Below are 15,028 nucleotides of genomic sequence, written 5' to 3' on the forward strand. Positions count from 1 at the left end.
TGGTGAGGATGGCCCTGGGCTAGGCGCAGAAGGTGGGGCCCACAGGCCTGGTGGGGAAGAGTGTGTGATCCCCAGACGCCGCCTGGACCCACCAGCCAGCTTGTTACTGCTCAGCTTCTCTGCAGAGTCCCCGTCACCGGTGCGGGGCCCACCCCGTCCCCACCCCGTCCCCGCCCAGTGCGTGGCCCGCGGGGACCATGTGGGCTGAGATGGGGCTGCCTTTTTAGGTGATCGCCCTGGGGCCTAATTCAAACCTCTGTCCTGATGGGAGTTTGCCCCATGATGAAAGTGACACAGGACACACACAACTCACACGTATCACCTTGCTATTTTAAGAATGTACTTTATACAAAATAACCAGTTCATATGGAAATAAATCTACAGACCTCCACGGATCAAAAAGCTTTTGAAAAAGTTCTTTTAAAAAATTATCCAACACACAGTATAGAACTAACTATTGAGGTAAGTGTGGCTCTCAGTGAAACAGGGAATCAGCAGACCAGACAAAATATACACAATGTAAAAATAAATAGCATTCCCCTTTCCAGTACTGGCCAGGAAAGCCCACGGGCTTCTGCAGCAGGGGAGCCGGGCACGAGCCCCAGCTGGGAGGGCAGCGTTCAGTAACTCACTCCCGAACCCACCTACCCTTTTCAAAACCACAGGTCAGCTAGCTGGTTTGAGGCGTTTCTACATCAGCCCCCAGGGCAGAACGAGGGAGAGACCAGTGTGCAGGCAGCCCGCCGCGGACGGACTGCTCGGCAAGGGCCTACAAAGCAGTGGGGATGAAGAGCGGCCAGCCTCACGCGAGAGGACGCAGGGCAGGGAAGGCCCGTGTCCCAGCAGAGTCCAGTCACGGGCTCAGCCCCTGGCTGGGGACCCTGCACCCCAGCAGCCGCGGCCCGACGCCCCAACTCCCACACGACCCGATTTCTGAGGTGGGCATCCCAGTCCTTCCGCTGGACTCTGAACGCCCTGGATGCCGCTGTTCTGTGACGGTCCCTGCCTCGGGGCGATTGGGTTAGGGTTTCACGGGAAATTTCAAACCAGGACTTGAGAGCAGTGTGTAGCTGTAGATAGGAACTTCCTTTAAAAAGTGAGAAAAAAGCTCAGCCCAGGTGACGCTGGCTGTCCTGGACAGCACGCAGCCCACTCCCGGACCGGCAGGAACTAAGACAAGTGATGACCCAGCAGATAACCCGCGCGACAGAGACCTGGACGCCCAGTCTCGTCTCAGCCCAGACCTCTCACGCCCAGTCAGTCTCAGCCCAGTCACGAGAACGCTGCCAGGCTCTGTGGGCCAGGCTGGCTGAGGGCCGAAGGCTTTCAAGCAACATGTAAGTTTTCCTGTTCAGAGGCCCCCGGGGCCCCAGGTAGGGCGTCCTGCTGACAACAGGCCAGTGTGTCCCCCACCCCCACCCCCTGCAAGGGAGACGGTGCAGCAGCTCTAGTTCCACTTTTAAAAAGGGGGATGAGAAAAGTGTTACCAACAGGATCCTGTGTGTCTGTCCTTACTTAGTCTTATGTTTTTACTGTAATAAATTTTAGCCAAGAGCTAATTTTAAATGCACAGACTCTGAGGGGAAAAAACCCCAGGCCAGACACCTCCCCAAAGGCTCTACTTTTCTCTCTGGATCTTTTATTTCCCTGGGTCCTGGGGAGATAGTTTCTAACCAAGGTCAGCGGTGGACGTGAAGTCCTCCTGGCCCCTGACAGGCGGCAGTAGCCCCAGGGGAAGGTCCCTCTGGGACCTCCTCCCAAGCCACGTTCCAGCTGGGAGGAGCGCAGGGGCCCGGCCGGGGACGGCCCTCCCGGCCAAGGGACACAGCCAGCTCACCACAGTATCCACGTGGGGCTCCACTCCCTCCACACCCCCTCAGTGTCCACTCACCCAGAAGGGAGGCTCCTGTCCTGTCCACAGCTCCTGGGGCAGCGGGTGATGGGGGAGGGGCTGCGGCGGGGGGAGCAGAGCGACCCGAGGCTGCGAGGCCCCCAGGCGGAAGGAGAGGGCGGAACCGCTGTGGTCCCTCCTGGCCCTGCCCCGGGCTGGCTCGGCTCAAGGCAGGGGTGCCCACAGCCTCGCACCCAAAGCAGCTTCAAGGCCGGCGGGGAGAAGGCTCTGGGCCCAGACCAGCTACACAAAGCTGCGGTCTCCCCTCCCAGCTGGCGCACAGACACGCGGGGAAGCACAGTGTCCTGGGCACGGTCCTTCACAGCTCGGGGGCCAACCTGGACCTGCCCGCAACCCTACCCCATCCTTCCCAAGGGGCGACGCTGACCTCCCCACCCTGAACCACATCACGCCCGTGACAGGGTTCTAACAAGAACCAGGATCCAATGAGAACACAGCCCCCAAACTCACTCCATCTAAAAGCACGCCAAATTTTAGTCTGGTAAGGAAAAATTCGTGTTTCTGTGCAGCGTGTCTGGGAGGCGTCCGCGTTCCCAGGGCTCAACCTGCCCAAGCCTCGTGCGCCCCGCAGGTCAGCATCCACGTGTTTGGAGCTGGTGCCTGGGTTCCACGTGGACAACAGGGATGTTTCCAACTTGTTTCTTTTCCTACTGAAAGCGCAGGTTTATTCCAGCTTCATCAAGGACGCTAGGACTGGAGGCAAGGTTTTCCCGGCCTCTCACACAGCTGAATTTATAAGAAACAAGTGCAAATCAACCAATCAATGTTTTATGGAAGCTTTTCTACTAACCCAAAGGCATGCTTGAAAAATACACTATTCTTTACAGAAACCTGTTAACTTGAGGGCATCTTCCTTAGTTGTTTTTTTTTTTCTTTTTTCCTTTGTGGGATATTCGAAAGTTTAAAACGTATGAGTCCTAACTTTGGTGGCATCTCAGCTAAAATCAAAGAATGCTAAACAGGGAGAATCCAGTGTCGTTGGCTTCTAAAACTGTAATAAAGTAACTTAATACTGTAAAACTGTTTCCTATCACAGACAAACAAGTGATTTCAAGAACTTGCTCTTGATAGCTATTTTAAATCACCATGACTTATTTTACTATGATTCACATAAAATGAATAAAAACTATATATACTGAAATATTCCTAAATTCAAGCTGTAAATCTATGGAATACATTTTCCTATTAAAAACTGTGCAGCTTCTTTATTGATACTAAACATATACAAACCTGAGTAGTCACTGCCACAAACTGGGATTCGTGCCAGGAAGCTTGTGGCGTCTTCTAGACCACAGTCCCGGCAGGCCTGTGATGGGGACAGGTCACCTCACCTTCTAACGAGCAAATGCCTGATACTGGTTCACAACTACCTGGCGGGGCAGCTGGCCAACCAGGAGGGGCGCCGCTGTGTTGGATCAGGACCTGGGCGCCAAGCCAGGGGGCTGCCCCTCATGCTGACAGGAAGAGCCCGTTAGAGGAAACACGGCGGCCTTGCCTGCCCTCTCCTCCAGCTCCCAAATGTGAGTGGGTCAGGGCTGTAAACAGAGGAGGGTCAGCAGGGCTGCAGGCCCACCAGCCAGACTCCATCCCCACCACCCGCCCTGCAGGCTTTATGTACAATACATTCACCACCAACGACAGAAATCATCTTAAAGGCAACATGAAAACTCTGTAAACTGGACCCAGCTCCAAACACATCCAACACGAGTAGTCCCTTCCCCAAACGTATACCTGAGTGCAGCTGCCATGACAGCCCACCAGCACCGCCCCCCCAGGTCAGGATGATCTTCCCTGAACAAGAGTCTCAGGGTCTGGAAAAGCCACCAGAGTCCAGCCCATCTGGTCTCCACTCTCGCCCAGGACCTCGCGAGCAGGTGCGTCGGTGAGGAGGGGCGTCCAGGCTCTGGGACGCACGAAGTGATGCCAATGACGGGAGAGGTGGGTGGGGCTGCGCCCCCCTCCTCCCCATTCTCCACCCTCGTCATATGCAGCTTTCTGTTTCCCTGGGGCTTGTTTCCTCCTTGGACTAGCTCTGAGGGAAGCAAAATAAAGACAATTTAAACAAAATTAACATGTGTTAACTGTTAAGAACAATTAAGCTCAAGCACTCCTCTCCGTCTGGGGAAACAGCCTGATCTGGCTTCGTCAGCCAGTTCTGCTGGAGTGCGGGCTCTGAATCCTGGACCGCCCGACTCACAGCTCAGCCCTGTAGCGCCGAGGACTCCTGCCTCCAGGGAGGCCGGGTCGGGGCAGGGGAGAGAGAGCAGGCACGGGCAGCTCAAGGCACGGCGCCCAGCACCGTGGACCAGCCTCTCCCAGATGAAGTAGGTGGGGAGGGTAAAACAGACAAGGGATGGTATCCAAGAAATGCTGGCAGCCAGTCTGGGAAAAGGGAGTTTAAATAATCCCCAAACAGCTGGTGCCGTAAGAACAGGAATAAGGGACTCGCCAGTACGGGAGGGAAGCTGCTTCCGAGGCCCCGTCAGCTGGAGTGCTTGGGCCGGGTCCTCCCCGGCTGCCCACAGGACACAAAGCCCTTTCTGGGGACAGTCTCTGCATCGACAGCAACAAACTCAAGTCCTTACTTCCTGCCACCTGGAAGAATGAGAAGACCTCTGATATTTCATCATTCTGACCTGATCGAGAGGAAGTGTTGGGGGCTTATGTGGTGGCAGCCCCTCCTGTGGCGCTGCTGGTGCCGGCGTCTTTGGGAACGAGGGCCGGGACTGGGCCGGGTGCATCTGCAGTCTAGAGACGTAAGTAAGGAACGGTTAAGAATGAGCGAAGACAGACTCAGTGCAAAGGAAAAAACCTTTAATTGTGAAAAGTCTCACACAGACCCTGCCTTGACTACCCAGGAGATCAACACTGCACACTGACAAAGGTGCTTCCAAGTGTGGCGGGTGAGAGATGCCTGACACCACCTGTGCAGGACTCCTGACAAAGGTGTGCAATGTGACTCTGAACATGAGAAAACAACGAGAAGAATCCAGGGTCTGGGGCACTCTGACAGCAGAAGTGGCCTCCGGACTTTGAAAAACAAAGAAAGCAAAGCCAACGTTGTAAATTAAGAGACTACACCGGCACAGCAACCGAACTAGATCCATGAACCTCGAATGGATCCTGAATGGGGAAAAAAATCAAAAAGAAGCAGAGCTACAAGGACACTCTGCGGACAACTGAAGAAATCCAATAAGGCCTCCATCAGACCAGCTGACGCTACTTCCTTTGCTGGGGTAATGGCCTGGGGCTGCGCTCCAGGAGGACAGAGACAAAGATAAGACAAGAAACATAACAGGTATTCAGAGAGGCCTAAAGCAAATGCGGAAAGGTCTTCTGAGGCTGGCCCTGGGAGGGACACTCGGGTTCTTAAGGTGGATGGTGCTGGTTTTATGGTGAGGCTTTTTCAAGACTTTTGACTTGAAAACTTCCTGGATGACAGATTACCCGGGTGGGTCTATCAGAATTCTCATGGGGACAGTAATGTAACTTGCCCTAGCTCTGGATAAACCTAGTTTTTTCATTCAGTGTTAAAGGAAGAAATGAGAGGCAAGGAGTAAGCCTGGGACACCACCTGTGGCCGCCCACCCCAGGTCTGAGACCCCTTCACCCAGGTGACAGCCTCTGCCTACAGCTCCCAAACGCTGGCCATCAGGTGTCCAAAATCTAACTGAACGGTCACTTAAATGCCAATTCACTTTCACGAGGGAAAAAAACACCACAGACAAAACTGGACTCCAAAGCTAGCACCTTCCCAGTAAGTCCCCAGCACCCACAACCCACGTGCTCTTCCCGCGCCCACACCACGCACACCACCTTCATTACCAAGGCCGTTTTTCTTTGTTAAAACTACCATCTACTCTTTTTTCCCCTAGAAAACAGCACTCTGTGCAGCCTTACCCGGACGGTCTGTACATCTCCTGGAAAGGCACCCTCACCCCACTTCCAGGGCCCATCTGTTCCATCATCACAGCCTGGAAGTGGCCCAGGCCCTCTTCTGGATAGCGGTAGAGGGGGCACTCAGGGGACAGGCCATTGGGCTGGGCCACCACTGGGCGGTGAGGTGGGTGAGCAGCCGTGGGGGAGGAGTAAGCCCTGGGCTGGAAATGCCCGGCCGGCCGCTGCGGCGGGTAAGGAGGCCCCGCGTGCAGCATCACCCCGTGCGGAGGGCAAGCAGACGAACCGAAGCCCACCCCCGAGCTCAGCGGTGCAGGGGGCGTTCCGTAGAGATACTCGCTGGCTGACAGCGAACTCTGCCGCTTGGTAGCTGCATTGTGGTTGTCCAGATCTAAAAATTCTTTGGGACTCTCTGGCCTCTCCATAGACTCATCCTGCTTCTCCTCTGGGCCGGGATTCTGCCCATCAGCTGTCTTGGCGACCACGGTGTCCACCCGCGCGGGGGAAGTTAAGGCAGCGCTCAGTGCCTCGCAGCCCTGCAGCCCAGCCCCAACGCTCTTATCGAGGAAGAGGGGCCTGGCAGGGGCAGGCTGAGCCGGCGGGGGCCCGCTCGGGCTTCCCGGGGCAGGGAGGTGTCTCTGCCAGTCTGAAAAGCCCTGTGGACACGAGTAATAAGGAGTCCGCGGGTAGTGATGGTAGGAAGGCTGAGGTGGCGGCTGGTAGGGGTACCTCATTCCCTGGTGGGGGCGGTACCGGGGGAAGACTCCAGAATGAGGGTCGTGGGACGGAAACGCCCGAGGGGGAAAAGGCTGAGGGTGCGGGGCTGAGGGCTTGCCCCCCATCACAGGGCCCACAGCCTGCAGGCCTGGGCCGACGTGGTACCGTGCAGTGGAGCTGGGGTACTCCAGGCCAGGCGCATACAGGGGGGCGCACGTGGGCTCGGCGGGTGGCATGGCCTCTGGTGGCGCTCTGCCCTTGCCCTCGGACCCACACGGGGAGGCTTCCACCCTCAGTCCGTTTTCAGGCAGTGCCCCCAGGTCAGCTAGGGCACACCCCTGGGCGGCTGCGCCTGCGAAGCCGCTCCCCGAGAGCCAGGCGCCCCTGCCCGCGCTCACTGGGCAGCTGTCTCCAGGCTCCGAGGACTCGCGCCTGAGCTCTGGGCCATCCGAATCCCTTCCCTGGGGCGAGCTCCGCCTGGCACAGTCGGCCTGCAGTGGGGGCGCGGGGTGAGGTAGCTGCTTGAGGAACGCCCCCTCCAAAGCACCAACACTGGCTGGTTTCTCCTCGAGCCCAGGCAAGGGATCTGCTGCAAGAAAAACGGAGACAAAGTTGCGCCTCGGGAGCTGAAACCTCAGCATATGATGGGCAGTCAGACAATGTGGACGTGGGGCCCCGGTGGCGACACCCTGATTCCCCCAACCCAGACCAGGGCTAAGGCTCTGCAGCTCCTGCAAGATCTGCCAGAGGCCTCGCGATCCCTTCCGCACTAGCAAGGGGGTGCAATCCGTGTGCCCAACTCCAAGGACATGTGAAACATGGACGGAGGGCGCGCTGGCGCTGGAACTGCAGGCCTGGTTGGGAGGCTGTGGCCTGACAGTGAGAAAGAGGGACCCGGCATGAGGACACCAGGAATGCCGGAACCCGACCTCTGCCGTCAGGACACCCGCCCCAAGGGAGTAGGGACTAGGTTCTGTTCCCCACCACACACTCAGTCATTCACACAAAACGGGGCTCAATCAGTATTTGCTGAATGGATGAAAATACACGTCTTGTCTGGACATCTTGAAAACAGGATGCCGACAGTGTTAACACTCAAAAGGCACCTTCAGCATATTACAGAAATTTAATAAACAATCAAACTAAATTACTAGACTCAACTGCTTAATTACAAACTCAGAATTCTTTTCCTTGCTATTGTGTTTAGCCATAAACACGTCTTATTATTATGATCTCTGAGGTAGGGCAGAGTTGTTGCCCAGAGGTGGTCACAATACGATTCTGGTGAGAGCTTAAGGACAAGATCAAGAATTCATGACTTTTAAGATCAACTAGGATCACAGGCTCCTGATAAACTAATGCTGGCTTTAAAGATCAAAGGTACAAGCTATACAATGATAATGAAAATGTGCACTTTTCAACATTCAGTCAACATAAAACACGGCAACACCTCACACCACACACAAAAATAAACAAGTGGGACCTAATGAAACTTACAAACTTTTGTACAGCAAAGGAAACCATAAACAAAACGAAAAGACAACCTATGGACTGGGAGAAAATATTTGCAAATTATGCGACCAACAAGGGCTCAATTTCCAAATATACAAACAGCTCATACAACTCAACATAAAAACAAACCAATCAAAAAATGGGTACAAGACATAAATAGACATTTCTCCAAAGAAGACATACAGATGGTCAAGAGGCACCTGAAAAGATGCTCAACATCACTAATTATTAGAGAAATGCAAATCCAAACTACAAAGAGGTATCACCTCACACTGGTCCGAATGGCCATCATTGAAGAGGTCTACCAATAATAAATGCTGGACAGGATGTGGGGAACAGAGAACCCTCCTACACTGCTGGTGGGAATGTAAATTGATGCAACCACTATGGAGAACGGTATGAAGGTTCCTTAAAAAACTAAAAATAAAGTTATCGTATGATCCTGCAATCCCACTCCTGGGCATATATCTGGAGACAACCATAATTCGAAAAGACACATGCACCCCAATGTTCGCTGCAGCACTATTTACAATAGCCAAGACACAGAAGCAACCTAAATGTCCATCGACAGATGAATGACTAAAGAAGATGTGGTATGTGTACACAATGGAATACTACTCGGCCGTAAAAAAGAATGAAATAATGCCATTTGCAGCAGCATGGATGGACCTAGAGATTGTCACACTAAGTGAAGTCAGAGAAAGACAAATACCATATGATATCACTTACATGTGGAACCTATAATATGACACAAATAACGTTATCTATGAAACAGAGTCACAGACATAGAGAACAGATGTGGCTGCCAAGTGCGAGGGGAAGTGGGGGATAGATGGATTGGGAGTTTGGGATTAGCAGATGCAAATTATTACATACAGGACAGATGAACAACAAGGTCCTACTGTATAGCACAGAGAACTATATTCTATATCCTGTGATAAACCATCATGGGAAAGAATGTATTTATTTGTGTAACTGAATCACTGCTGTATAGCAGAAATTAATACAACATTGTAAATCAACTACACTTCATTAAGATAATAAAACGCAAACAAAACAAACAAAAATCCATGGCAACCAACAGACAGACTGCTCCAAGGTTTGGTCCTGGGACTTTTCCTCCAAAGCTGTGAATTCCAAACATGTCTGAAATCATTACTGGAAAATTTTGCTAAAGCTGGTATTCACGGAACGGGGCTTTCCTCCAAAGAAACACTAAATGGAAGTTTGAGTTCTAGGTCCACCCCCAACTTTACATGGAATCGTCATCATATTTTGCACAAGTCCAGGTGTCCCCCACTCTCTCACATGCAACACAGGCTAGATGTCTATCCCGGAAACAAGCATTGATCACACAGAGCAGTCCTGTCACCTTTCTCCTGCAGTTTTACGTTTACTCGCTTAAATGGCATTTCTGAGAAACCCCTTCAAGACTGGCTGCTCTCACTAACTACTCTTCATTCCCAGCGGCACAGATACGCATCCGAGGAGAGCAGAATGGAGAGGACTGGACGTGAAGTAAAACACTGGAAATGTATTTCCCATGGGTAACTTTCAGCACAGCAATTTTTAAGTGGGGCTGGATAATGCAGGGGTTGAGGACACGAACGCTGGACCCGGTGCGTCTGGTTCAAACCCCAGGACCCACCCAACCACCCCTGTCCCCAGAACTAGATGAAGGCAAATAACCGTCTTTGTGCCTTGGAATTTCTATCTATAAAAACGACGATGATAATAAAAGCTCCCTCAAAGGCTTGCTCTGAGAATTCAGAGGGTCATTATGGGTAAAAGTCTCAAAAAGAGTGCCTGGTACAGTAAGCACTGCCCCTGTGCAGCGATGGTCATCACAAAAATCCTTCTGACCAGGACTGGCTCAACCCAGCGTAATTTAAGGAAAAGAGGCTGGAGGCCAGTCTACATCTTGTACAACAGTCTGTCTTAAAAGGTGAGTCATTTTGAGTTCAGTGTCCTGTGTGGAGCTTCAGTGCACGTCCTGAGCTGAAGTGTCGGCTCAGCCATTTCACGAGGAACTCTGGTCTGAAGGGCCGGTGGCAAGGCCTCTGCATGGGGCCCGCTATGAGCAAGTGAATCAGACCAATAAGCACAAAGGGAAAAAGGTGGATGGGCTAGGCGTGAAGTGAGGTGGCCAGATTTATGTCCTTTCCAGATAAAATGGGGATCCTCTCTAGCAACAGGAGGTGTGAAGAGAGAGGACCTTCAAGATGGCAGAGGAGTAAGACATGGAGCTCACCTTCCTCTCCACAAATATATCAAAAAATACATCTACATGTGGAACAACTTGTGCAGAATAACTACTGAATGCTGGCAGAAGACGTCAGACTTCCCAAAAGCCGTGTGGCCGACAGGGTCTTCGTGCTCTGGCCAGCTGTCAGGCCTGAGCCTCTGAGGTGGGAGAGCCAGGTTCCAGACACTGGACCACCAGACCTCCAGGCCCCAAGTAGCATCCACCAGCGAGAGCTCTCCCAGAGATCTCCATGTCAACACTAAGACCCAGCTCCACTCAAAGACCAGATAGCTCCAGTGCTGGACACACTATGCCAAACAACTAGCAAGACAGGAACACAACCCCACCCATTAGCAGAGAGGTTGCCTAAAATCATAATAAGGTCACAGACACCCCAAAACACACCACCAGATGCAGTCCTGCCCACCAGAAAACAAGATCCACCCTCAACCACCAGAACACAGGATGGAAAAAGATATTCCATGCAGATGGAAATCAAAAGAAAGCTGGAGTAGCAATTCTCATATCACACACAAGAGACTTTAAAATAAAGACTATTAGAAGAGACAAAGAAGGACACTACATAATGATCAAGGGATCGATCCAAGAAGATATAACAATTGTAAATTTTATGCACCCAACACAGAGCACCTCATTACATAAGGCAAATGCTAACAGCCATAAAAGGGGAAACTGACAGTAACACAGTCATAGTAGGGGACTTTAACACCCCACTTTCACCAATGGACAGATCATCCAAAATGAAAATAAATAAGGAAACACAAGCTTTAAATGACACATTAAACAGGATGGACTTAATTGCTATTTATAGGACACTCCATCCAAAAACAACAGAATACACTTTCTTCTCAAGTGCTCATGGAACATTCTCCAGGATAGATCATATCTTCGGACACAAATCAAGCCTCAGTAAGTTTAAGAAAACTGAAATCGTATCAAGCATCTTTTCCGACCACAACGCTATGAGACTAGATATCAATTACAGGAAAAGATCTGTAAAATATACAAACACAAACACACGGAGGCTAAACGATACGCTACTAGATAACCAAGAGATCAATGACGGAATCAAGAGAAAATCAAAGGACACCCAGGAACAGGGCTGCCCTGGGGGCGCAGTGGGCGAGAGTCCGCCTGCCGATGCAGGGGACGCGGGTTTGTGCCCCGGTCCGGGAGGATCCCGCATGCAGCGGAGCGGCTGGGCCCGGGAGCCATGGCCGCTGAGCCTGCGCGTCCGGAGCCTGTGCTCCGCGACGGGAGAGGCCACAACAGTGAGAGGCCCGCGTACCGCAAAAAGAAAAGAGAAAAAAAAAAAAACACAAACAAATGACAATGAAAACACGATGACCCAAAACCTATGGGATGCAGCAAAAGCAGTTCTAAGAGGGAAGTTTATAGCAATACAATCCTACCTCAAGAAACAAGAAAAATCTCAAATAAACAACCTAACCTTACACCTAAAGCAATTAGAGAAAAAAGAACAAAAAAAATCCCCAAAGTTAGCAGAAGGAAAGAAATCATAAAAATCAGATCAGAAATAAATAAAAAAGAAATGAAGGAAACAATAGCAAAGATAAATACAACTAAAAGCTCATTTTTTGAGAAGATAAACAAAATTGATAAACCATTAGCCAGAGTCATCAAGAAAAAAAGGGAGAAGACTCAAATCAGTAGAATTAGAAATGAAAAAGGAGAAATAACAACTGTCACTGCAGAAATACAAAGGATCATGAGAGATTACTGCAAGTAACTATATGCCAATAAACTGGACAACCTGGAAGAATGGACAAATTCTTAGAAAAGCACAACCTTCCGAGACTGAACCAGGAAGAAACAGAAAATATAAACAGACCAATCACAAGCACTGAAATTGAAACTGTGATTAAAAATCTTCCATCAAAGAAAAGCCCAGAACCAGATGGCTTCACAGGTGAATTCTATCAAACATTCAGAGAAGAGCTAACACCTATCCTTATCAAACTCTTCCGAAATATAGCAGATGGAGGAACACTCCCAAACTCATTCTACGAGACCACCATCACCCTGATACCAAAACCAGACACACGTCACAAAAAAAGAAAACTACAGGCCAGAATCTCTGATGAACATAGATGCAGAAGTCCTCAACAAAATACCAGCAAACAGAATCCAACAGCACATTAAAAGGATCATACACCATGATCAAGTGGGGTTTATCCCAGGAATGCAAGGATTCTTCAATATATGCAAATCAATCAGTGGGATACACCATATTAACAAATTGAAGGATAAAAACCGTATGATCAGAAAAAGATGCAGTAAAAGCTTTTGACAAAATTCAACACCCATTTACGATAAAAACTCTCCAGAAAGTAGGCATGAGAGGGAACCTACCTCAACATAATAAAGGCCATATATGACACACTCACAGCCAACATCGTTCTCAATGGTGAAAAACTGAAACCATTTCCTCTAAGATCAGGAACAAGACAAGGTTGTCCACTCTCACCATTACTGAACATAGTTTTGGAAGTTTTAGCCACAACAATCAGAGAAGAAAAAGAAATAAATGGAACCCAAATCGGAAAAAGAAGTAAAACTGTCACTGTCTGCAGATGACATGATACTACAGATAGAGATCCTACAGATGCTACCAGAAAACTACTAGAGCTAATCAATGAATTTGGTAAAGCAGCAGGATACAAAATTAATGCACAGAAATCTCTTGCACTCCTATACACTAATGATGAAATATCTGACAGAGAAATTAAGGAAACACTTTCATTTGTTACTGCAACAAAAAAGAATAAAATACCTAGGAATAAACCTACATAAGGAGACAAAAGACCTTATGACAAAAATTACGGATGACACAAACAGATGGAGAGATATACCATGTTCTTGGATTGCAAGAATCAACATTGTGAAAATGACTCTACTACCCAAAGCAATCTACAGATTCAATGCAATCCCTAGCAAACTACCAATGGCATTATTCACAGAACTAGAACAAAAAATTGCACAATTTGTATGGAAGCACAAAAGAGCCCGAACAGCAAAAGCAATCTTGTGAAAGAAAAACGGAGCTGGAGGAATCAGGCTCCTGGACTTCAGACTATACTACATAGCTACAGTAATCAAGACAGTATGGTACTGGCACAAAAACAGAAATATAGGTCAATGGAAAAGGACAGAAAGCCCAGAGATAAACCCACGCACATTTGGTCACCTTATCTTTGATAAAGGAGGCAAGAATATACAATGCTTAAAAGACAGCCTCTTCAATAAGTGGTGCTGGGAAAACTGGACAGCTACATGTGAAAGAATGAAATTAGAACACTCCCTAACACGGTACACAAAAATAAACTCAAAATAGATTAAAGACTTAAATGTAAGGCCAAACACTATAAAACTCTTAGAGGAAAACATAGGCAGAACACTCTGACATAAATCACAGCAAGATCCTTTTTGACCCACCTCCTAGAGAAACGGAAATAAAAACAAAAATATACAAATGGGACCTAATAAAACTTAAAAGCTTTTGCACAGCAAAGGAAACCATAAACAAGACGAAAAGACAACCCTCAGAATAGGAGAAACTATTTACAAATGAAGCAACGGACAAAGGATTAATCTCCAAAATGTACAAGCAGCTCATGCAGCTCAATATCAAAAAAAACAAACAACCCAACCCCAAAATGGGCAGAAGACCTAAACAGACATTTCTCCAAAGAAGATATACAGATGGCCAACAAACACATGAAAGGTGCTCAACATCGCTAATCACTTGAGAAATACACATCAAAACTACAATGAGGTATCACCTCACACCGGTCAGAATGACCATCATCAAAAAAATCTACAACCAAGGCTTCCCTGGTGGCGCAGTGGTTGAGAGTCCGCCTGCCGATGCAGGGGACACGGGTTCGTGCCCCGGTCCGGGAAGATCCCACATGCCGCGGAGCGGCTGGGCCCGTGAGCCATGGCCGCTGAGCCTGCGCGTCCGGAGCCTGTGCTCCGCAACGGGAGAGGCCACAACAGTGAGAGGCCCACGTACCGCAAAAAAAAAAAAAAATCTACAAACAATAAATGCTGGAGAGGTTGTGATGAAAAGGGAACCCTCCTGCACTGTTGGTGGGAATGTAAACTGATACAGCCACTAGGGAGAAGAGTAGGGAGGTTTCTTAAAAAACTAAAAACAGAACTACCATACGACCCAGCAATCCCACTACCGGGCATATACCCTGAGAAAACCATAATTCAAAAAGAGTCATGTACCATAATGTTCACTGCAGCACTGTTTACAATAGCCAGGACATGGAAGCAACCTAAGCGTCCATCGACAGATGAATGGGTAAAGAAGATGTGGCACATATATACAGTGGAATGTTACTCAGCCAAAAAAAGAAACGAAATTGAGTTATTTGTAGTAAAGTGGATGGACCTAGAGTCTGTCCTACAGAGTGAAGTAAGTCAGAAAGAGAAAAACAAATACTGTGTGCTAACACATATATATGGAATCTTAAAAAAAAAAAAAAGGTTCTGAAGAACGTAGGGGCAGGACAGGAACAAAGACGCAGACGTAGACAATGGACTTGAGGACACGGGGAGGGGGATGGGGAAGCTGGGACGAAGTGAGAGAGTGGCATGGACATATACACACTACCAAATGTAAAACAGCTAGCTAGTGGGAAGCAGCCGGAAGCAGCCGCATAGCACAGGGAGATCAGCTCGGTGCTTTGTGA

At 49.3% G+C, this 15,028-nt stretch overlaps 1 protein-coding gene across 1 annotated transcript in view; it reads right to left on the reverse strand.

Moving 5' to 3' along the window:
- Nucleotides 1-3,112: 3,112 nt before the first annotated feature.
- CECR2 (CECR2 histone acetyl-lysine reader) overlaps nt 3,113-15,028 on the reverse strand; it is a gene marked incomplete at its 5' end in the record, with an annotated part of 155,097 nt that continues 143,181 nt past the window's right edge. The window contains 3 exon segments of the mRNA XM_082666433.1: nt 3,113-3,944; nt 4,549-4,660; nt 5,813-7,115. Coding sequence (XP_082522559.1) covers nt 3,939-3,944; nt 4,549-4,660; nt 5,813-7,115 — 1,421 coding nt within the window. The 3' untranslated portion in view covers nt 3,113-3,938.

The sequence above is a fragment of the Grampus griseus genome (assembly GCF_964374135.1).
Source record: "Grampus griseus genome assembly, chromosome: 11".
In the NCBI taxonomy this organism is placed as follows: Eukaryota; Metazoa; Chordata; class Mammalia; order Artiodactyla; family Delphinidae; genus Grampus; species Grampus griseus.